The sequence below is a fragment of the Crinia signifera genome, chromosome 6 (genome assembly GCF_055691185.1).
Source record: "Crinia signifera chromosome 6, ASM5569118v1, whole genome shotgun sequence".
Lineage (NCBI taxonomy): Eukaryota > Metazoa > Chordata > Amphibia > Anura > Myobatrachidae > Crinia > Crinia signifera.
The window spans coordinates 30,357,046-30,382,047 of record NC_139222.1 but is presented as its reverse complement, the minus strand read 5'-3'; the positions used below and the strand labels follow the sequence as shown (position 1 = coordinate 30,382,047).

Here is a 25,002-nt window from a genome sequence, read left to right as displayed (position 1 = left end):
GTATTATACAATAGACAAACCTGGTTGTAATACGGCACCTACATTCTATTTGTTCTATAACATCATTGGATGAACGAAGCATTACACTTATTAGGACATTTTCCCCACTTATAATTGCCTTCATAAAGGTCACATCCTAAACATTTGTCGCAGTGCTCCCACAGATACGGAACCATACTTGCCTACTTTTAAAAACCAGTTTCAGGGAGATTCCTATAGCAGCATATCTCCCGACGCAGACCCCAGTATATGGGGAGTTTGTAGGGGATAGGGAGAGGGGTATGAGGCGTAAGTTTGGGGACAGGTGGAGTAGGGTGTGTGGTGGGTATAGGGGTATGGAGATAGGTGTTATGGGGTGTATGAGGGCCATGCAGGGGTGGCAAGGGGGCGGAGAAGTGCAGGGGTAACAGGGAGGCTTAGAGGTGCAGGGGGGGGGATGAGGATGGAGAGGTAATTGATGTCATATTACCATAGGTTTTAAGTACCCCGGGCCCTCCAGAGCCTTAATCCTGTACTGCAGTGACAATTAGGGAGCAGCATGTGCTGTTAATAATACTACAGGGAGGGGGCCAGGGCCTCATCAGGCTGCAGCCTAGAGCGCTGGGTCCTAGGAGGGTGGGGGGAGCAATGCATGGCCACTCACCGCCCATGGCTCTGTGTGGTGTGTCCTCATCTCCTTGTTTGCTGAGGGGCTCAAACCAGCGCAGATGGACATTTGTAATATGGCTCCTGCCCGCCAGCCTACCAGAGTTTACAATGGTATGAGCCGCTCAGCAGCGTAGGGCCAGTATGGCACTGATATGAGAATTCTGTAAGGGGCACTAATGTGAGGCACTACTGGGGGAATTATGTGTAAGGGACATTACTGGGGGCATATTCAGTGGCGTAGTAACTGTAAGGCAGCCCCCGCTGCCGCTTGGAGGAGCGGGGGCGCCGGATGCCGGCACCCGCCCGGCACTGCTGCTACCTAGGGGTAGTGTGGGACATAAGGGTTGTTGTGAGTTACTAGAGAGCGCTGTCCGGGAGTCGGAGGTTGTGTCAGCTAGCAGTGACACATATGCGCCATGTGATTTTTTTCACATGACAATGCTAGCTGACACAACCTCCGACTCCCAGACAGCGCAGCGGCACAGTGGAAGGCTCTTCTGGTCCGCCTCCTCCTTGTGCCACGGCCTTTGCTCCTCCTTTGGAAGGGGTGACGCCGTTGCATATGACATCACCATCAGGCCCCTTCCCGACTCCCGCCGCCGCAGTCAAACGCGCCGAGCAGAGCAGCACACTGACGCAGCTGCCATCTCCGTGAAGGCGGCCTGCTCTGAAGAAGTTTTTGTCCTCCTCATCCTTTCTAATAATAAGGTGAGGGCAGTGTCAGTCTTTCAGGCCTATCTAGCTGTAGATAGGGTGTTGTGTGTGCCTTTCTATGTAGAGTGCCATACAATACAAGATATATATATATATATATATATATATATATATATATAGAGAGAGAGAAAATGGGGTATCAGAGTGCGCCAATTCATTTGCATATACAACCGTATTGTTGAACAAACAGTAATTAGAAGCAGAATCTTAAAATAAATTATTTAATCAGAAATCTTCCAAGAGATGATACAGGGCCTGTATCATCTCTTGGAAGATTTCTGATTAAATAATTTATTTTAAGATTCTGCTTCTAATTACTGTTTGTTCAACAATACGGTTGTATATGCAAATGAATTGGCGCACTCTGATACCCCATTTTCTCTATCTCTAAACCCTGGGTCCTGTCTAACAGGGGGCCCCTCAGAGGTGCTGCCTTCTCTTTGTGAGGCGCGGTTGGGTTTTTCGGTCTTATATATATATATATATATATATATATATATTTATATCTCCTATATATTTGGCTACATCTGTCACTCAAAGTGGGCGTCTGTGTCTATAACGCTCTGTTCCTGGACTTTCCTCTTAATGTGTGATTGCCTTCATCTGTGCTGAACACCTTTCTGAGAAATTAACCTGTTTAAAACAGGTGATGGCAATCATACATTAAGGGGAAGTCTAGAAACAGAGCATTGTGTCCCTCCTGGAGAGGGTCATGTTGGGAGGTATGTGACAGAGAACCAGCCCAGTGAGCCCACAGACAGTGCCAGACACCCACTGCCTTCCCATGTTGCCCAGCACTGCTACTCCACAGCCACCAGGTGAGCGCCCCCCTCCCGCGATTTGCGGCAAAACCTCCCCGCCCGCGCGCCCCCCCCTCCCGCGATTCGCGGCAAAAACACCCGCTCCCCCGCGACCCCCCCTACCGCGATTCGCAGCAAAAACACCCCCGCGACCCCCCCTCCCGCGATTCGCTGCAAAAAGAAACCCCCCACGACCCCTCCCGCAATTCGCGGCATAACCACCACCCCGCGACCCCCCCCTCCCGCGAATCGCGGCAAACCCTCCCCCGTGACCCCCCCCCCCCGATTCGCGGAAAAAACACTCCCCCCCGCGACCTCCCTCCCGCGATTCGCGGCAAAAAGACCCCCCCTCGCGACCCCCCCTTGCACGATTGGCGGCACCCCCCTGCGACCCCCCTCCCGCGATTCGCGGCACCCCCCCCCCCCCCCCCGCAATTCGCAGCAGCCCCAGGATTAAATGGCACATGCAAAACACTGACATGGCTATGGTCGACAATGAAAAAGGTTGACATGAGTTTTTGAAGATTTATTTTTAATTTTTTTAATTTTTTCATATTCATTGTCATGTGTCGACATGGACACCAATGAAGTGCCACACTTATGTCAACATTTACATGTGTTGACCTTTCTGTGTTGATTTTTTTCTTGTGGCGATTCGTGTCACACCCCCCGCAACCCCCCCTCCGGCGATTCGCGGCACCCCCCCCGCGACCCCCCCCTCCCGCAATTCGCGGCAACCCCCCACCGGAACCCCCATGAACCCCGCTCTCCCGCGATTCGCGGCACCCACCCCCCGCAACCCCCCCCTCCCGCAAATCGCGGCACCCCCCGCGATTCGCGGCAGCCCCAGGATTAAATGGCACATGCAAAACACTGGCACGGCTATGGTCGACAATGAAAAAGGTTGACATGAGTTTTTGAAGATTTATTTCATTTTTTGAATGTTTTCATATTCATTGTCACCCCCACTCCCGCGATTCACGGCACACACACACCCCCCCGCGATTCTCGGCACCCCACCCCGTGACCCCCCCCTCCCGTGATTCACGGCACACCCCCCGCGACCCCCCCTACCATGATTCGCCGCAACCCCCGCCCCCGTAACCCCCCTCCCTCGATTTGCGGCGACCCCCCTCCCGCGATTCTCTGCAATCCCTCCCCTCCCGCGATTCGCAGCATCCACCCCCCCACAACCCCCCCTCCTGCAATTCGCAGCACCCCCCGCAACCCCCCCTCCTGCAATTCGCGGCACCCTCCGCGACCCCCCCTCCCGCAATTCGCGGACACCTAAGTTGCAATACAGGGCATCTTTCATACAATTCTAACCATATTTCTCATATACAAACGTTCACAAATTAAGGGGGCGCAGCCCCTTACGACGGTGTGAAGAGCGCCCGTAGGGCGCGATGAATCACCTAGTATATATATATATATATATATATTTTACAGCTAGATATATAAATAAATAAATAAAGTGCAGTACAGTGTTGTATTTGTCTTACCAAAATGGGGGGGGGGGGAACAATTTTTTTGGGCAGGGGGGAGCAACATTTATAGTTACGCCACTGGGCATATTATATAATGGACATTACATGTGTGGCATAATGTGTAATGTGCATTATGGTATGTATTATAATGTGTAATGGGCAATACGGTGTGCGGCAATGTGTAATGTGCATTATCATGTGCAGCAATGTGTAAAGGGAATTACATGTGTGGCATAATGTGTAGTGGCCATTATGGTGTGCAACAATATGAAATGGACATTACGGTGTGCAGCATAATGTGTACTGGGTACTGCAGTGTGTGACAATGTGTAATAGGCATTACGGTGTGCACAGTCCTGCCACAGTGTGTCTAAGTCAGACCCGGTATTTTGATCCCGGGTCCAACCCTTTCACGCTAAACCCGGGTCGACCATTATACACAGGGCAACCCGGGTTTAACCCTTCTTATAACCCAAATTGAAATGCCAGGTTCGTCGACCATGGTTATTCAGTTTGGTGCTTTCACATTGCACCTTGACCCAGCAATAATAGGGTGTACAGGGCCGCAAGATTTTATGGAGGGACCCAAAATAACGGGAGGTGCCGGTATGTTTCCGGGGCAGTGGGAGGCTAATGCAAATAGCGGGAGCCTCCCTTACAGATGATACACCGGACGCAGGCTGCACTAGGATCTGTAGTAGAACCAACATAAGCATTATACAGAAATGGTACTTACAGAGTTCCCCTTGCAGTACGCTCACCCTAATACATTCCTCAGCCGTTTGCTTGCTTCTCTAAAAGGCGTCTGTACAGGAATGCAGCTTCTCTTGTCTGTGACTACGCAGAGAACATCTGGTAATATATGGGCCAATAGCTGAGTGCCAGGACGTGTGGTGGCTTCCTGTACATAAACCACCAACAGAAACAGGAAGCCCCCAGCTGACACATGCACCTAAATGCCCATACACACCGGGAGATTTTGAGCTGCAAGCAGATCAGTTTTGTCGTTTGAGCGGCTTTCATCTTAAAAGCCGCCCAGTGTGTACGGAACTTAAATATTATATATAATACTCAAAATCAAAGCATAAACATATTTACATATTGGGTACATAGCATTACTTTGGAGGCCACGTTCCTCATTCCTAATTCACCGTGGATCGCTAATCTGAGAAGTTGCAGTTTGCGAATGAACTGTGAACGCTATCCAACCGCAGTGTGATATGGGGAAGTACTGGTTACCGTAACAACCATGTCAGGATGTCACAGGAAGCAGCTACATCACCACCACAGGCTTCCTGTGTAGGTCTCGCCAACATACACCCCCCCCCCCCCTTGGGACCCCTGTGGAACTGTGAGTCCCAGCAAGCATTGTAACACTGGTGTAGTTTGTTTTCCATTTAAGCCAGTAAGGAACCCCCTTATGGTACAGGTTGATTCTCCCTTATATGTATATTCCAAAAACTGAAATATTTCCCAAAAAACCTTGATTTTCCTGAATATTTTGGGTCATTTTTCACACCTTTTTTCATAGTTACCTCGTTCGCGGCATCCCCGGTCGTAAGGATGCGTGCAATGCCTGCTTGGGACGGTAGATGCTACTGAAGAGGTTTCCAATGGCTACCATGGACGCCAATGGACACCGTGGACGCCCCGGGAGACCATCGGGGCACGGATGAAGTAAAAATTATTCCGAAATCTGCAAAAATCCTTTATCCAAAATGCCCGTGGTCCCCAGCATTTCAGATAAGGGACACTCAAGCGGTATTAGGAAGCAGGATAATGTAAGAACGGCCAGTGTAGAATAGTTTAGCCATGGATGGGGGAGTGCCAGACGGTTTCCCTCCATCGATGTCAAGCATAAACGAATAGTTTGGGTTTTCTGTTTGTCCCCAAGGGGCAGGGACATGGAGCATAGCTCCGCTCCCAACACCCACGAAGTCCTGCCCCCATGTTTTGATTGGCCCACAGGCCAATCAGTCAAAGAAAGTGGACCATTGATAGGTAGAAACATTGACGGTCATCCATTGCATAGCATGACACTATCGATGGAAAGTTGCACTATTGCCATCGATGGCAGCGGCAACAATGGCCATCCCTGGGATAATGATGTGATCAGTGTGTGACTGTCCTAGGATAATAGGTTATGGTACGCATCATAGACAGACACAAGGTCGACATGCCCAAAAGGTTGACATCCAAAAGATCGACGTGGAAAAAAGGTCAATAGTGTTCCCGCTAGGCTGTTTTAGCGGGGCGCTGCGCCCTGCCCAATTTTTACAGGGCAAAATGCGCCCTGCCCTGCTAGCAGCGCCCCGCTAAAACAGCGTGGTGCCTGCCCTGGCTGTGTGCACGGGGAAGCGCAGCGCTGCCTTAGACGGCGCTTCCCCGGCAGCACGGTAACTTTGGCGGTGCCGGGCCCGCCTCCTTTAGTGATGGCACCGGCCGGGCCCGCCCCTTTTCGTGACGTTGTGGCCCGGGCACGCCCCTTTTCGTGACGTCGCGGCCCGGGACCGCCCACAATTGTGCCATCAGCGGGCCCGGTCCGCCCCCCTTGCGCTGCCCCCGTGCAGCGGCGCCCTGCCCGCCCTCATGTCTAGAGGGAACACTAGGTCAACATGAATTTTTAATGTTTTTTTGGGTGTCTATATCGACATAGGTCACCATAGACACTGTCGAAGTGTACCACGTCACCTCGCATGGCTCGCTGCCCTCAGCATAATATTATATTCTCCCTCCACGCCCTAAACATAGAAACATAGAATTTGACGGCAGATAAGAACCACTTGGCCCATCTAGGGCGAGATGTACTGAAGGGAAAATGCGGTAAAACCCCCGTTTTACCGCATTTTCCTATGTACTAAAACCCGTTCGCAGCCGTTTCGCAGGGCAGGGTATCGCCACCTTTGGGTGGCGATACCCTATAGAAGCCTATGGGCTTCTTTTCGCCGCCCGCCGCGTCGCCGCAACCCGCCGCCTCGCCGACCCCCCCTTTCCCCCCTCCCTTGGGCTTACCTTCTTGCAGGTCCTCCTGGACCCCGGAAGGTAAGCCCTTCCTCCCCCTAGCAACGCAGCCGGACGTCCTTCCGGCTGCAGGGGGAGGAGGAAGCGCCGGGGACAGCCTGCTTAGCTGTCCCCGGCGTGAAAGCTGCAGAAGCCGGCTGGGAGGTGACGGAGACCCCCCGCAGACCACAGTACAGGTATCGCAGGGGGCCTCCATCACCGCATCGCGATGCCAGCCGCATATGTTAGTACATATGCGGCGGCATCGCGGCGGGGGGGGGGGGCGCGAAGGGCGGCGATGTATTTTAATACATCCCGCCCCTAGTCTGCCCCTTTTTTTAAACATGTTACCTCAAACCATATTTGATCCTTATTTTTTTGTAAGGATATCAATATGCCGATCCCAAGCATGTTTAAATTGTACTACTGTATTTGCGTCTACCACCTCTGTTGGGAGGCTATTCCACTTATCTACTACTCTTTCTGTGAAAAAATTCTTCCTCGCATTTCCCCTGAATCTTCCTCCCTCTAGTGTCAGTGCATGTCCTCGTGTTCTGCTGCTCCTCTTCCTGTGAAGAATGTCTCCCACCTGAATCTTCCTCCCCCCAGTGTCAGTGCATGTCCTCGTGTTCTGCTGCTCCTCTTCCTGTGACTAATGTCTCCCTCCTGTACCTTCCTCCCTCTAGTGTCAGTGCATGTCCTCGTGTTCTGCTGCTCCTCTTCCTGTGACTAATGTCTCCCACCTGTACCTTCCTCCCTCTAGTGTCAGCGCATGTCCTCGTGTTCTGCTGCTCCTCTTCCTGTGAAGAATGTCTCCCACCTGCACCTTGTTAAAGCCCTTGATATATTTGAAAGTTTCTATCATGTCCCCCCTTTCCCTTCTCTGCTCTAAAGTATACATTTTAAGATCTTTTAGTCTTTCCTGGTACGTTTTGTGATGCAGGCCATGCACCATTTTAGTTGCCCTTCTTTGTACAGTCTCTAATGTATTTATATCCTTCTGGAGATATGGCCTCCAGAACTGAACACAATACTCTAGATGAGGTCGTACCAATGACCTATACAGTGGCATTATTACTTCTTTCTTTCTACTGCTGATACCTCTCCCTATGCAACCAAGCATCTGACTTGCCTTCTACATTGCTTTGTTACATTGCCTACCTGCTTTTAAGTCCCCTGGAATAGTGACACCTAGATCCCTCTCCTCCTCAGTAGTTTCCATTATAGTGCCATTTATACTATATTGAGTCTTTGGATTTCTGAGACCCAAGTGCATGATTTTGCATTTTTTGGCATTAAACTGTAGTTGCCATTCTCTTGACCATTTCTCTAATCTGCCTAGATCCTCAATCATTTGTTTTACCCCTCCTGGTGTGTCTACCCTGTTGCATACCTTTGTGTCATCTGCAAAAAGGCACATTTTACCCTCAATTCCCTAGTGGATGATAGGGCATGAAATACCGCCTGTCGGCACATGTCGGCTGAAAATTTAGTTAAAAAATGCATGTCGACCTATTGGCTGTTGGCCTATAAACCCTGTTGACCTATTATGTGTCGACCTTTAAACACTGTCGACCGTTAGACCCTGCCGCCCATTAGTGGTCGACCATAGGACTGTCTATCATGAGTCAGTCTATGATCAGTCCGGACACCGGATAATAAACCAGTGACCCCTGCAGGCAGGAAGCTGTTAGATTACCAATCACAGGATCCCTACCATGTATGAATGGACATTTTTGAATTGGCAGCACTGCTCAGACCACTCCCACACCCCTTCCCCTAGCATCACCTCCATGACCCTGAGGCTTCCTTGGTTCCCAAACCAAGGATACCTACCCTGCCCTTCTGTGATCCCCACATTTGTTGCTACTGCTTATCAGGCCTATATACTAAGGGGCTAATTCAGAGGTCACAGCTAGTTTGTGAATTCGCAAATCGGATGACTGCGCATGCGTGAGAGAAAATAGTGAGTGAAGATGCGCATGTAAATGTTAATGCAAAGGAGCCGCAGATTGATTGACAGGAAGTCAGCACCTGGGGGAGGAAACCTAACGCTTTCTGGGAGTGGTTGGAAAAACACAGGCATGCCCAGGCATTTTTGAGGAGGGTCGATGACATCAGCGATGACCACTTCCAGCCTGTCTCTGATTAGTGGAAGCCTCAGGCCTCCTCCCATTTGCACAGACGGCAACAACTGTTTGATGGTTCGGGAATTGCGTGTGGATTTCCGAGTGATAGCGGTTAGCGATCCATTCACAATTCTCTCGCAATTTAGCAAGGGGGGGGGGTCTCCTCTTTCTGTGTGGGCGGCGGCTTCCTCCCCACTGTCCACTGCCACTTCTCACATTAGCGGTTTACTCTGAATTAGGCCCTGCGCCTTGGAGCGGAGATAAAGTTACCAACTAACTAACTCCAAACACAGCCTGTAACATGGACGTCAGGACTGACTGGCTATCGCTTTATCCAGTGGCATAATTATAATGCCCCTTACACATTACGCCACACACCGTAATGCACCTTACACTATACGCCACACATTGTAATGCCCTAACACTATACACCACAAACAAGCCCCTTTAGACTATAAGCCACATTCCATAATGCACCTTATACTATACGCCACACCATAGGTGCCGATTTATGTTTTTGCTGGTGGGTGCTCAAGCCAAAAATATAGGGGAGTGGCATCATTGGAAAGGGGCGTGGCCACAACATAATACTGATTTATATTATGCAGCACAGTTCTCTACAATATTCAAATTATGGCAAATACATAAATGCCCTCACAGTGCCAAATACATAAATGCCCCCACAGTGCAGGTACATAAATGCCTACACAGTACCTGTGCCAGCGACGAGGGAGGGGGAGTGCAGTGGGACACGGGCGGGTGGGCCGCTGCTGAGTGCTCATAAATTTCCGTGGGTGCTTGGGCCCTCAAGCACCCACAGAAATCGGCACCTACAGATGGAGCTGGCCACGCACAGACGGCAGCAACTGTTCGATGATCGTATCACATCTAGTTCAAAACAACGCTGCTTTAGCATCGCTCCATGTATGGGCACCTTAACGGGAATTTTTGCTCTTTCCGTTTGGTATAACGTGATTTTTGGCTCTTTCCGTTAGGTATAATGTTATTTTTGGCTAATTCCATTTGAATTTTGGCTCATTTTGTGTCGCATCATGATTAAGAGTCAAGTATTTGTGGGGTCTACTACTGTGCTGCATACTGTATATAAGAGGTACAGATGGGGCCGGGCTCATCTTTGCTGGTGAATCGCCAGAACGTCACCACTGGCGATCCGCCAGCAGCCCGGCTCGCCATCTGTCTGAGACGCGCGCGCGTCTCAGTGTCCGTGCGCCAGGGCAACGGGACCCTGTCCGTCTCCGCTTCAGGGAGACGGACAGGGTTAGGGGGGGGTGCGGGGAGGCGGTGGGGACCCCGGGTGACCGCCGACAAGCCGGCCGGGACCCGGGGAAGCTGTCGGAAGGGGACACGCACGCATCTCGTGCGCGCGTGTCCCCTTTCGCAAATACGTCGCCATCGCCATCCCCTGCAAAGAAGAGCCCGCCTCCATCTGTATATGGCTTTAAAGTGGCCACGCCCCTTTTTCTGGAGTTACTTTTCCATACCCCCTCTTTAAAATTACCACTTCAACCACTGCATCCCAGACAGCTCAATCCTGCAATATTGAGAATTGCAGCTGCAGCGCGACTCATGTATTGCATGTATTTGCAGGCATTTTCCCTTATATCAGCCCACGAGCCAGATCTAGACAGCCAAGATGGACAACTTAGAAAAAACTAAAGTGCAGCGCTGATGGATTTTTAAAAAATAATCATAGGAAATTGGATGATCTTTGCATGATCATTTTAATAGCCAATAAATAAAATACACATATGGAAAACAGAAAATACAAAAGATGGAAAACTTGCTCCCTTTTCCTTACTGTATAACCTTTAAAACATTTTACCCCAAATAAAGCACTTTTCTAGGGCATCACACGCTTCTCCTGGATGGCTCGCCAAAATGAGTGGACCCCCCCACCCCCTCTAAAGAAAAAGAACTAAAACAAATAACTATAATATAGAAACATAAATGTATTAATTGATCAGCAGATGTCCAATACAGCAATCACATCAGAAAACTCAGGAGCCCCGCCCTCATGGTCAAGAGGCGGAGTTATTTTCACATCTTTAGATCTTTTTAGCATTTCTGCAGCCAGTGTTATCTTCCAGGCAATGAGACTATCTAACACTGACAGTATCATAAGGGGGCACTCGATTTTCAAAATAACATCTAAATACAATGTATAATATAGATTATATAGATTAAACCACAAGGTGAACAATGTTTCCCCAGGATTAAGAACCAAGGACTAAAAGTTCTCGTCTGGTTTCTCAAATAAAAATAACATACAACCTGACTTATAAAATGATTAACTACTGTCTCAGCCTAAGTATATGTATCAAAGCTGTATAAGTAATCTGTATCTAATGCAAAAACTTACAACTCAAACAGTGAAACTATATTTTCATCACTCCTGATCACTCAAAATCAATTTTGCAATCCAACTACAAACTTGCATTGAAGCAGTCAGAGCAGACTCGCAGTGAGAGGTGTAGGGAGAATATCCCCCCCCCCCCCCCCCCCCAATGACTTAAGCTGGGTACACACTAGATGATAGATAATATGGATGATTTTCCCCGATTTCCCCAGGTTAGAACTACACAATGTTCATATCGTCAAGTCATTGGGCACTTTTTTGCAGATGAGGTGCGCTCCTACATGTAAGTGAAATCCTCCATCACCGGTACATGCAAGGTGACCGAGGACATTGCAAGTGAGGGCCATGCTGTGGAACACTCAGTCACTGCCAGCATCAGCAAGTATGTATGAATTTGGACGTTTTCAATTACCTTAATTGTGCCTTTAATTTATCAGCCACAACAAATGAGCCCCATGATCTTATGTTTAACAAGCTCGGAATTCATTATAAACCGCTTCTCACATCTTGGAGATGCAAAATGGCTTCACTCCCGTGTGTGAGTTTTCTGATGCCTGCCAAGATTTGTTCTATGGTTGAAGGATTTGCCACAGTCGGAACAGGGGAACGGTCTCTCTCCTGTGTGAGACATCTGATGTAGAACAAGCTTGTTGTTTTTAATAAATGCTTTCCCGCACTCCGAGCACACAAATGGCTTCTCCCCGGTGTGCATTTTAATGTGAGTGGAAAGATCCCCGCGGGCACAGAAACGTTTTCCGCACTCGGAGCATGAGAACGGCTTCTCTCCCGTGTGACGCCTCAGGTGAATCACCAGCTTTGCCACGTCTTTGAAACTTGTGCCACATTCCGGACAGGGAAAAGGTCTCTATCCTGTGTGGACTCTCTCGTGATTCTTCAGCTCAGCTTTTGCGTAAAAACATTTCCCACATTCCTGACACTCAAACGGTTTTATTCCGCCAATGTGAACCCTCTTCTCGTGTGAAACGAGGCCTACTTTCTGTGTGAAACCTTTACCACACTCTGTACACACAAATGGCTTCTCTCCAGTGTGTATTTTCTGATGTCTCTTTAGAAAACATTTATGCTTAAAATGTTTGCCGCACTCAGTACAGGCAAATGTCTTATCATGGCTCCTCCTGTGCTGGACGAGGTCAGACACGTTCTGGAAATAGTCACCGCACTTGGGGCATGTATTGGATTTCTGCCCTGTGTGGACTTTTAGGTGCCTGGCGAGATGAACTTTGGCAGGAAAACGCATTGAACATTCGCTGCAGGCAAACGGTTTTTCTCCCGTGTGGGATTTCTGGTGGAGACGAAGATTGGCTCTGCATGCAAAGGCTTTGCCGCACTCAGAGCACTTACATGGCTTCTCCCCCGTGTGGGTCCGCTTATGGCTGTTGAGATGTGAACTAGAAGAGAAACGTTTTCCACATTCGGGACACTCAAAGTTCTTCTCTCCAGTGTGGACCATCTGGTGGTTTCTCAGCTGGTATTTCATAGGGAAACCTTTACCACACTCAGAGCATGGAAAGGGATTTGCGCCGGTGTGGGAAGCTTCATGTATACGACGCTTTGTGCTGGTGTTGAAACCTTTACCACATTCAGGACATTTATACGGTTTCTCTCCCGTGTGCGTTCTCATGTGGGCTGTAAGTACCCATTTAAATGGAAAACTTTTCCCGCACTCTGAGCACGGATGCGGCTTCTCCCCGGTGTGTGTAAGGTGATGTGACTTGAGTTGCTGCTTCTGCGCAAAACATTTCCCACATTCTTTGCATGTAAACGGTCTCTCCCCCGTGTGCACTCTCTGGTGTATCAGTAGGTGGTATGAACAACGGAAATGTTTTCCACATTCCGGACAGGAGTGCTCACCCTTCCCTTTCTGCTCAGACTTATTGTCCTCCAGGCCGGAGCCAGCCTGGGAGCTCTCCTCAGACTCAGGGCTGTACGCAGGCTCAGTAGTGCAGGCTTGCTTTTGAACCTTTTGAGCTGACCCTTCATTGTTAGGAGTCACAGACGTGGCCTCCTGTGGGTCCTGCACGCCCGCTGTTTCGGTGATGCCCTCGTTATGGTCACCCGGGATGGGTTTTCTGGCGTTGCCACGTTTCTTAGACATTCTGCCACACTCCTGATAATCCTGCCCGCTGCGATCTCCCACAGAATACACCAGAGGAGGATCCGTGTGATTATGTTCCTGTTGGGAGATATTACAAAAGAATAAATGCTTAAATACGATTTGTCATATGGATACAAAATGGCATCTTTTATGTGACAGTTAGGGTTAAATAAATATAAATTAAATGTGTTTTGATGTAAAAGTATGCTGCAAATAAGAACAAAGATGGCTGTCTGGTTTGTATCTGACTAGGATAGAAGGGAATCTAAAAGAGGGGGGCGGTGAACAATCGCACTGGCAGTTTTTATAAGGTAACCCCTTGTTTCAATCAATATTCATAGACTTTATTATGTGGGGTGTGCTGTCACTTCAACAGTTATTTGAGCAATAACAAGGGAAGAGAAGAAAGATTATGTGCGTGACGCACTGTTAGGACAAGAAAAATTAATAAAATGTAACCTTTAATTGTTTATTTTAAGATTTGCGACATATAAAAACAATTGCCAAGGAGGCAAAGTGGAAGAAACAAAGTGTTTTTAAAAGAGGGGATATAGATCCTCTCAAATTGAACCCCAATGTCCTGTTCCCAGTGTAATTGCTAGATTAGGTGCGTGTTGCTGTATATCTTACAGTGTGTACCCACTCATGAAATGAACAAATCTGTTACAATTTTCACTTAATTAAGTTACTTTTGTTTAATATTAGTTTATAACACAGATTGTTCCCAAGGACTGTGCAGATAAATTAGGACAGCAAAGTAAATATGTCTGTTAGGTCCTTTTAAACATCAAAAAAGGGTTGCCGCCTAGTATCTGCACAGATATTGCGCAGTGTGTAGCACAGTCTTAAATAATAACAGACTACGGGGCCGACTGGTAGTACACGTGCCGTATTTCACATCTAAAGTGTACCCGTTAGATCTGATATTGGGAACACAAATCGGCTGTTAGTGTTCTCCGCCGTTTGTTTAGTTCCTCTCCGCAGGGAAAGTGACTTGTACGTATGCCACTGTTCCTGGCTGTGCTGGTAGTGCGTCGGTGTCTGTGGGGAGATCACAGTCAGTGGTGAGGCTGTGATTCTCCAACTCGCAGACCTGCGTCGCGCTCCGTCACTTGACACTGCGCCTAACAGAGGGATGCACCGGCCGGGTGCTGTATTTGCACTGGCATGCTGTAATCACATCTGAGTCTTGGGAGACCGTGGTCAGGTTCTGACCCCACAGCTCCTATCAGATGCGCCCTCTGTGAGTGGATACTGTAACGCCCTATACATCAATCAAAATACATTTCATGGGGGAAGGGGACATGGGGATATTTCACACACTAAGTGTGTCTGGTCAACGCGCGTGTCGCCACTAGCTTCATCAGGACCCTGATGAAGCTGGTGGCTTCGCCATTTCCTTCAAGCAGGACACCGAACTGCTACCCTGAGATGTCGCTTGATCGATTGGATTCCCCCATCTCCCAGAGGAGGTGACCGGGCCCTGGAATTAAGGAAATGTGAGAGCAGATGGATATATCGATTGGACACCCTATCCCCAAGAGGATTGAATAAACATAACCCTTTATCTATTTTTTTTAGATAAACCATCTCAGACTCTCGGTACACGCTGGGATATAACTATATCTTTTCGTCCATTCCCCCCATTTTTCCAATTTTTTCTGCCTTTTTCCTCCCCTTTTTCTGATCTTCCTTTGGACTCTATAAATCGTCCTAATCTGGAACTTTCATTTTTACATTTTCTTCAGATTTTTTCAATCTTTTGACCATTGATGTTTGAGTATCGTTCCAGATGTTTTCATGTTTCCCTTCATTTTTTTTTCCCTCTAATCACATTTTTTTCACTTGTTGTGTAGTACCCAGTCCCGGTATTACCCGCTTGTCGTTTTCTCCTAAAATCGCCTTATATTCAACTTGTGGATCAGCATTCGCCATGTATAAATAGACACGATACTGTAATCGCTATTTATCGCCATTACCACCAGTATAAAACCCGTTTTATTCCTAAGTGCCCACTACTTGGTTCTGCACATGCGCCAATACCTGGCACTGCCACCTCTCCTTTGCACATTTTTCCTTCACTATTTGCTTTAGCTCATTGAGGCACTTAAATATAAGTAAGAGCACGGGTTTACATGCCGATTTGCTGTATCCATTATTACTTCTATAACGGACCAGTCTTCCACTACAGCACCAATGGTGCTGATAGCCGACACACTCACTCCCGTGCAAACGGTAACTGTGGTTACTGCTTGCGTGTCACCGACAGGAAGTCGGATGAAAGCATGCGGTCCATGGACCGGAACTTCCAGGACATTGTTACGCCGGACACCTCTGCACACGGTGCGCAGTACTGGGAGGTCCTTTAACTTGATTGGCTATTTTCTAAGGGTATACAAACCCGGGACCCGGCGGCAAGCCGGCAGGTCACTGTTTGCTGGTGCAGCAGTTGGACCTCGACTTCGGTGACTCCCCTTGACTACTTTTGGATGTCCGCAACTTAGATGACTTACTCCTTGACAAAGGTCCTAGTGTTTGGACTGAAACGTTGGAGATTTTTTCTGGACTTATTGCATCACTTGGTACAGTATGTGTGTTTTTTTTTTACTTTTTTCACTTAAATAAAACCAACCACTGGTTGCAGACTTCTGCTTTGGTCTCTGAGGCAACCAGACATAGCTTATGTGGTCTGAGCATTAGAGACCCTATAATTATTTTTACCCTGCTTCTGTTATATTTCCTTAACTTATTTCCAAAAGTAGATGAGCCCCAAAACAGTTCACAAGAGTTACTATACTTGGTAAAGTGCTGGGACGTGGTGCTGATGATTCAATGTAAATGTATCTATCTCTTATTCCTGTTTTTCCCAAAACTTGTAACAGTGTAATGTGGGCTAGGTGACATGAGGGAGATTGCTAGACTAATGAGGGAGATAGGGAGATTGCTGCTATTTCAGGGAGTCGCCTGCAGAATGCAGGAGGGGAGGTAACTATCATGTATCAGTGTAATGTGGGCTAGGTGAAATGAGGGAGATTGCTAGACTAATAAGGGAGAGAGGGAGATTGCTGCTATTGTAGGGAGTCTCCTGCAGAATGCAGGAGGGGAGGTAACTATGATGTAACAGTGTAACGTGGGCTAGGTGACATGAGGGAGATTGCTAGACTAATGAGGGAGAGAGAGAGATTGCTGCTATTTCATGGAGTCTCCTGCAGAATGCAGGAGGGTAGACAACTATGATGTAACAGTGTATTGTGGGCTAGGTGACATGAGGGAAATTGCTAGACTAATGAGGGAGAGAGAGAGATTGCTGCTACATCAGGGAGTCTCCTGCAGAATGCAGGAGGGTAGGCAACTATCATGTATCAGTGTAATGTGGGCTAGGTGAAATGAGGGAGATTGCTAGACTAATAAGGGAGAGAGGGAGATTGCTGCTATTGTAGGGAGTCTCCTGCAGAATGCAGGAGGGGAGGTAACTATGATGTAACAGTGTAATGTGGGCTAGGTGACATGAGGGAGATTGCTAGACTAATGAGGGAGAGAGGGAGATTGCTGCTATGTCAGGGAGTCTCCTGCAGAATGCAGGAGGGGAGGTAACTATGATGTAACAGTGTAATGTGGGCTAGGTGCTGTGAGGGAGATTGCTAGACTAATGAGCAAGAGAGGGAGATTGCTGCTATATCAGGGAGTCTTCTGCAGAATGCAGGTGGTTAGGAAATTATGATGTAACAGTGTAATGTGGGCTAGGTGACATAAGGGGGATTGCTAGACTAATGAGGGAGAGAGGGAGATTGCTATGAGGGAGAGAGGGAGATTGCTGCTATTTCAGGGAGTCTCCAGCAGAGTGTATCAGTGTAATGTGGGCTAGGTGACATGAGGGAGATTGCTGCTATTTCAGGGAGTCTCCTGCAGAATGCAGGAGGGTAGGCAACTATGATGTAACAGTGTAATGTGGGCTAGGTGACATGAGGGAGATTGCTAGACTAATGAAGGAGGGAGATTGCTGCTATGTCAGGGAGTCTCCTGCAGAATGCAGGAGGGGAGGTAACTATGATGTAACAGTGTAATGTGGGCTAGGTGACATGAGGGAGATTGCTAGACTAATGAAGGAGAGGGAGATTGCTGCTATTTCAGGGAGTCTCCTGCAGAATGCAGGAGGGTAGGTAACTATGATGTAACAGTGTAATGAGGGCTAGGTGACATAAGGGGGATTGCTAGACTAATGAAGGAGAGAGGAAGATTGCTGCTATTTCAGGGAGTCTCCTGCAGAATGCAGGAGGCGAGGTAACTATGATGTAACAGTATAATGTGGGCTAGGTGACATGAGGGTGATTGCTAGACTAATGAGGGAGAGAGGGAAATTGCTGTTATTTTAGGGAGTCTCCTGCAGAATGCAGGAGGGTAGGTAACTATGATGTACTGTAACAGTGTAATGTGGGCTAGGTGACGTGAGGAAGATTGCTAGACTAATGAAGGAGGGAGATTGCTGCTATTTCAGGGAGTCTCCTGCAGAATGCAGGAGGGTAGGTAACTATGATGTACTGTAACAGTGTAATGTGGGCTAGGTGACGTGAGGGAGATTACTAGACTAATGAGGGAGAGGAAGATTGCTGCTATTTCAGGGAGTCTCCTGCAGAATGCACGAGGGGAGGTAACTATGATGTAACAGTGTAATGTGGGCTAGGTGACGTGAGGAAGATTGCTAGACTAATGAAGGAGAGAGGGAGATTGCTGCTATTTCAGGGAGTCTCCTGCAGAATGCAGGAGGGTAGGTAACTATGATGTACTGTAATAGTGTAATGTGGGCTAGGTGACGTGTGGGAGATTGCTAAACTAATGAGGGAGAGAGGGAGATTGCTGCTATATTAGGAAGTCTCATGCAGGAAGGTAGGCAACTATGATGCAACAGTGTAATGTGGGCTAGGTGACATGAGGGAAATTGCTAGACTAATGAGGGAGAGAGTGAGATTGCTGCTATTTCAGGGAGTCTCTTGCAGAATGCAGGAGGGGAGGTAACTATGATGTAACAGTGTAATGTGGGCTAGGTGACATGAGGGAGATTACTAGACTAATGAGGGAGAGAGGGAGATTGCTGCTATATTAGGAAGTCTCATGCAGGAAGGTAGGCAACTATGATGTAACAGTGTAATGTGGGCTAGGTGACATGAGGGAAATTGCTAGACTAATGAGGGAGAGAGTGAGATTGCTGCTATTTCAGGGAGTCTCCTGCAGAATGCAGAGGGGGAGGTAACTATGATGTAACAGTGTAATGTGGGCTAGGTGACATGGGGGTGATTGCTAGACTAATGAGGGAGAGAGGGAGATTGCTGCTATGTCAGGGAGTCTCCTGCAGAATGCAGGAGGGGAGGTAACTATGATGTAACAGTGTAATGTGGGCTAGGTGACATGAGGGAGATTGCTAGACTAATGAGGGAGAGAGTGAGATTGCTGCTATTTCAGGGAGTCTCTTGCAGAATGTAGGAGGGAAGGTAACTATGATGTAACAGTGTAATGTGGGCTAGGTGACATGAGGGAAATTGCTAGACTAATGAGGGAGAGAGTGAGATTGCTGCTATTTCAGGGAGTCTCTTGCAGAATGCAGGAGGGGAGGTAACTATGATGTAACAGTGTAATGTGGGCTAGGTGACATGGGGGTGATTGCTAGAGTAATGAGGGAGAGATGGAGATTGCTGCTATTTCAGGGAGTCTCCTGCAGAATGCAGGAGGGGAGGTAACTATGATGTAACAGTGTAATGTGGGCTAGGTGACATGAGGGAGATTGCTAGACTAATGAGGGAGAGAGAGAGATTGCTGCTATGTCAGGGAGTCTCCTGCAGAATGCAGGAGGGTAGACAACTATGATGTAACAGTGTATTGTGGGCTAGGTGACGTGAGGGAGATTGCTAGACTAATGAGGGAGAGAGGGAGATTGCTGCTATTTCATGGAGTCTCCTGCAGAATGCAGGAGGGTAGACAACTATGATGTAACAGTGTATTGTGGGCTAGGTGACATGAGGGAGATTGCTAGACTAATGAGGGAGAGAGAGAGATTGCTGCTATGTCAGGGAGTCTCCTGCAGAATGCAGGAGGGGAGGTAACTATGGCGCCAACAGACACTTTTTATATAAGGGCCCGCAGCCAAAGCATCAGTCGGTGGCTGGTCAGCCCTGGCTGGGTTCCTGGGGGAGTGGGGAGCCTCCAATAAAGGAGCCCCACCCAAGGCCACCCCTGTCCAGAGCTGAAGTCTGTTAGTGGTATTCCCCTTACCTTTGATGCCGATTGGAGGGTAAGATAACTGGGGATGCGGTTGACGGACAAAAAAAAAAGGTCGACACTCAGTAGGTCAACCATTATTGGTCCAGGGGCCATAGTTTGACACATAAAAAAGGTACACATACCTTCGGTCAATATGGTCGGCACATGCAATAAGTGGGTATGTCAACATGAAAACGGTCGATGTGAGTTTTTCCCATTTAAAAAAAAAAAAATAGGTGGTTTTCATACGTGGACATAGGGCAGTATTCAATGAGAAAAATTCTCCGTGCATGGCGGCAGGGAGTTGGCAGGGAGCCGGGGGACGGTGGCAGCCAGGGAGATTAAAGTCTCCCTGGCTGCCCCAGAACATATGTGGAGGGGAGGAGGGCTCCCTGGGACCTAGGCAGCACAAGCTGCCCCCCCCCCCCCCCTATAGCCAGCGGGGGACCCAGTATTCACTGCACCCGATCGTGCATATGTAATGATCGGGTGCAGTGAATATATGAATATCTAATGAGAGCTCCGGCCCCCTGCTGGCAGCTCTATGTAAAAAAAAAAAAAAATTAAAACAATATTTTTTTTAAATTAAATATATATTCATGTGCTATAAGCACATGAATAAAAATAGCATGCCGCTTCACAGAAAAAAAATCCTGATTTTTTTTACACCAAAATTAAAAAAAAAAACCTTTTAGTTTAAAAGTTCACATTCCAGTTCTCCATGAAAAGATGGCGAATTGCTACACGGAGAGACACGGCGAAAATCACTTAGAAAGACGGCGAAAATATCACATTGAATAGGGTGGTTCACTTTTGGAGAGCAAAATGCTCCGTCCAAGGCGAAAATAGCACAAACTCGCCATAAAACACGGCAAATTTTTCTCATTGAATACTGCCCATAGAGAGAATATATAATAGTGTCCATGTAAACGTAAGTTGACATAGACAAAGAAAGTGACCTCATGTTGACCTTTTTATGTCTCCTTTTCCGCGTCGAACTTTGTGACGACCTTTCGACCCATATTACAGCTGTGTGCCAAATACTCTTAAGCGGTGTACACACGGGGCTATATATCACTGAGCGATCTATCGCTAAACGATCTACCGCTCAGTATCCCGTTTGCATCAGCGACCAGCCGGGGGAGCCTGGCAGTGGAAATCAGCTGGTCGCAGGAGCATGTTCCTGCGACCAGCGATCACTACGGGGGAAAAACGGGAGCACGCACCCGGCGATATATCGCCGGTGCACACTCCCATCGCGGGCAATATGGTCGCTCAGCGACCACATTGCCCACAACATTATCAAAAATCGCCCCCGTGTGTACGCACCTTTAGACACACACTAAGGGCCTTATTCTGATCGGTGCGGATTTCTCCGCATGCAGTCGTCCCACCGATGGTTATCGTCTGCGCATGTGCAGAGGTCACTCTGCGCATGTGCAGGCGATTTCGCCGCACGTATTCTTTACACGCCGCACAGTGGGCGTAGAGGGGCGTGAGGGGCTACTTAGCCTCATTACCCTATGCATACGCCCCGAGTTTCATGGGCGTTCCCATGCAAACGCGGGGCGTATGCATGGTAATGAAGCCGTGACGCGTGTGTAGGGGGCGGGCATCTGACATCGCCGGATGTCAGCTGCCCGCCCCCATACATGATTTCACACGGACAAGTGTCCGTGTGGTCTTGGGTGGCGGGACCTGGTGGAGCGTGCGGCCCTGCATTCGATGTTCGGCGACCATTGAATGCAGGGGCTGCTCCCAAGACGGAGGAGGCGTATCCCCGTCCACTTTCATGCGGACCGCCACATATCCGCGTACGGACGGAGGTGGCGATCCGTATGGAAGGCGGGGATTCGCCTGCACGGTCCTGGCCGCATATTCTGATCGGGCCGCACCGATCAGAATAAGGCCCTAAATGATTTGCCTAAAATATTTTATTTATTTATTTACAGCATCTTATATAGCGCAGCAGATTCCGTAACAGCGTCTTATATAGCGCAGCAGATGACGTTACAGTTTCTTATATAGCGCAGCAGATTCCGTTGCGCTTTACAATCATAGACAGTGATAAAACAAACTGGGTAACAAAAGACAGACTTGGGGGTTAGAGGGCCCTGCTGCAAGCTTACAATCCGGATCAATGGCATTAAGTCATCCGCTGTAATTATTACCATCACGCTGAACAGACGTAATGAACCTCAGATAACATTGGGAGGTTTTTGTTTTTGATATAAATGTGTTTGGACTCCTGTGTAACTACCAGGCGCGCCATTATACAGTATATATTATCATGATAAATAAATGTCATGTTATACATTTATCTTATAAATAATTGTGTGTTATGGTCACGTCGGCCATATCAGCATACAAGCACAGTGATAATGTAACCTTTTACTGGTGTGTAGGTTTTCAGGATCTCCCTGTTTGGTGAATCCAAGGTGGTGTACGTACACGAGCGCATATTAATCACTGCAGCTGGGAACCAAGTTATCTGTATGATACAATACAAACCTGGTTGTAATACAGCGCCTGCATTCTATTTGTTCTATAACATCGTTGGATGAACTATAACGAAGCATTACACTTATTAGGACATTTTCCCCACTTATAATTGCCTTAATAAAGGTCACATCCTATACATTTGTCGCAGTGCTCCCACAGATACGGAACCCTTTCCTACAGATGATACACCGGACGCAGGCTGCACCAGGATCTGTAGTAGAACCCACAAGGGACAAGCATTATACAGAAATGGTACTTACAGAGTTCCCCTTGCAGTACGCTCACCCTAATACATTCCTCAGCCGGTTGGTTGCTTGCTTCTCTACAAGGCGTCTGTACAGGAATGCAGCTTCTCTTGTCTGTGACTACACAGAGAACATCTGGTAATAATATATGGGCCAATGGCTGAGTGCCAGGACGTGTGATGGCTTCCTGTACATAATATGGGTACTGGAATAGTGTGCCCTCAGCTGAAAGACTGTATAAGGAAATATGGAAGAAGAAGATATGTTTACTACCTTAAGTAACTTCAGGCACAGTGCAGTGACTCTATAAGACTACAGCTGTATCACTGTGTCATTAAGAAAGATATAAGAAAAATCTATATTCCTTATGAGCACTGATCTAAACCTAGTATCAGCAAACACAATACTTTAGGCCAGAGTGATTCCTACAATGCAGCTTAACAAAGAAACATGCAGTACATTTGATACACTTAGAACCATTCACTATAATTCTCCATGATAATCAGATTTAGTTTCAGTTACTTGCATAACAATTCACAGCCCTTTAATGCTGCTTTCAGACCGCAAAACTGGCTTTGACCCTGTATTTGAAAACATTTCCAAAAACGGGTCTGCCAGGTAAAACCCCTTTCACACCGCATCTCTTAAACGGTATATTACGGGAGGGTCGGCAACCCTGGTATATATATCTTTCAGACTTGCATCTCAGACCTTAAGCAGGCAAGTGTTGTAATGTCCCTTTACTGCTAGGGGTGATGGAGGAATGTCAGTGGGCCTCTGTCTGTGTACAGGGCTTATGCCCGTGTGCCACGTGATTAGGGGTTCACCCAAATACCTGTCCTCAGCTGCTGTCACTGGCTCCTGCCAGTCACTATCACTCGCCGGTTTCTGTCAGATGCTCACAGGCTGCTCTCAGACTCTTTCCTCCCTGCGCACTAGTGTGGGCGCCACCGCGTTGCCACAATCAGCCGCCGGAGGTCTGCTGGACCAAAATGGGGACTCCATGCTTCTCTGTCCCTGACCTTCTGTCAGCATGAGGTCAGGTCAAGCACTGCTCCCAACTTCAGCACTCTGTTCTGTACCCAGACTCCTCTGAGCTATCTGCAGCACACTGTACCTCACATGACTTCCTGTAGCTCCTCTAGCATCTGATATCACATGGTGCTTGTCAGCCAATCCTAGCACTTTCTGACTTCCATCACTTTCCAGGCAGCAGCAGTGATCCTGGGTCTCAGAGTCCTCCAGTTTGTACCCAGCCTGTTGCTTAGTATCCATTCTCTAACTGCAGTTGCACCTAAAGCTAGAGGAAACCAGGAATTGGGTCATCAGCAGGTAATGTCATCCAGATGGGCGAGCAGGATCCCCCTTCCCAGCCCAGATACAAAAGATATGACTGCATAGGAGTTTTACGGCTGCCAAGCTGCAATACCAGGGGGGCTGAGACATACAAGAGTGTGAATGTAGAAAGACCATAGAAGGGGGTGGGATGGAGGGGGAAAGCAAGGTACAGGGCGAGCACTTGGAATAGAGGAGTGGAAGCTGGAAAGAGAGAGAGGGAGAGGAGAATGTATATTGGGGGAGAGGAGGATATGGAAGGGAGTGAGTAGCGGAACAGATTCTGGCTGGGGCGGGAGCAGATACTTAGTAGCAAAAAAAGGAGAAACACAAAAAGAAAAAGAAGTTTGGGGAGATTCTTCATTCGAACGCTCTAAGAATCAATAGAACCAAATATGCAAATCAGACAAACAAAATGCAACAGCCACACAGTTCTGTGAGTACAGGGCACTATCCAATCATAGTAACTCATTTGCCATAGGGGCTCAGGAGAACTGGAGGGTGCCTGGCAGGGAAGGGGTGCCCCGGCACCTGGAGGGCGGCAGTTCGCCCCTCACCCCCAGCGAACTGTGTAAAAAAATTGCTGCCCCAGCGTCCCTGCAGTGCTGGGGAGGTGAGGAGTGTCCGTGCCGTAGGGGTACCTGTGGCGCCGTCATGTGTATAAAGCTGGCTGCGGCCGGTGGGGTCCCTGTAGTGAATAGCAAATAACTAGCGCTATGCGCGCGGCGGCGAGGGAAGCGCTAGTTATTTGCTATTCACTACAGGGACCCCGCCGGCCGCAGCCAGCTTTATACACATGAGGGCGCCGCAGGTACCCCTACGGCACGGACACCCCTGACCGCCCCAGCACTGCAGGGACAGCAATTTTTTTACACAGGTACCACCCTCCCTCCCTCCCCTCGGCACCGGGGCGCCCCCACCCGACTCGCCTGGGGCGCTCCGGTGCCTTGCACCGGCCCTGGCCCCATGACACTCACCTCTGTCTATTGGCCGGGGTATGGGACCATGTGAAGTGGGACCTGGCTGCTGGGATGCAAACTCAGATGCTGGGGGGTCCTGGTCCTGCTCCTGCCAGGCTACTAGCCTCCGTTTGTTGGGGACCGGGTTAGCTGCCTCCTTCTCGCACTGCTACAACAGGTTGCCGGACGCGCTGTGTTATCGCGCGTGGAGGGGAGGGGGAGGGGGAGGTTGGGGATAGCACCCGGCGGGTGAGCTCGACAGAGGATGCGTAAAAGTGCGCAATTCTGCAACTGGCCATCGATAGTGCTAAACTATGCAATGGCTGACCATTGATATTTTTACATATCGATGGTCAGCTATTGTGTTTGATTGGTTGGCCTGTGGGCCAATCAAAACACTGGGGCGGGGCTTTGCGGGTGACGGAGCTATGCTCTGTG

At 48.5% G+C, this 25,002-nt stretch overlaps 2 protein-coding genes across 4 annotated transcripts in view; both read right to left on the bottom strand.

Moving 5' to 3' along the window:
* The window catches only part of LOC146009567 (uncharacterized), a 55,133-nt gene extending 49,381 nt beyond the window's left edge, over positions 1-5,752 (bottom strand). Inside the window, exon 1 of the mRNA XM_083150014.1 lies at positions 4,386-5,752. The gene's annotated coding sequence lies outside the window, so the exon portion shown is untranslated. The remainder of the gene's footprint in view (positions 1-4,385) is intronic.
* A 4,749-nt stretch (positions 5,753-10,501) lies between these two features.
* Positions 10,502-23,901, bottom strand: LOC146010196 (uncharacterized). 3 transcript variants are annotated; one of them, XM_083151203.1, is made up of 3 exons: positions 23,106-23,900; positions 22,286-22,503; positions 10,502-13,349 (listed from the first exon to the last, which is right to left on the bottom strand). In XM_083151203.1, the coding sequence occupies exon 3, from the start codon at positions 13,269-13,271 to the stop codon at positions 12,021-12,023; it is 1,251 nt and encodes a 416-aa protein (XP_083007329.1). In that variant the 5' UTR covers positions 13,272-13,349; positions 22,286-22,503; positions 23,106-23,900; the 3' UTR covers positions 10,502-12,020. The 3 variants fall into 3 exon arrangements, with proteins under 3 accessions (XP_083007329.1, XP_083007331.1, XP_083007332.1); XM_083151205.1 differs by lacking the exon at positions 22,286-22,503 and having other exon boundaries at positions 23,106-23,901; XM_083151206.1 differs by lacking the exons at positions 22,286-22,503; positions 23,106-23,900 and adding an exon at positions 21,912-22,276.
* Between the last annotated feature and the right edge of the window lie 1,101 nt (positions 23,902-25,002).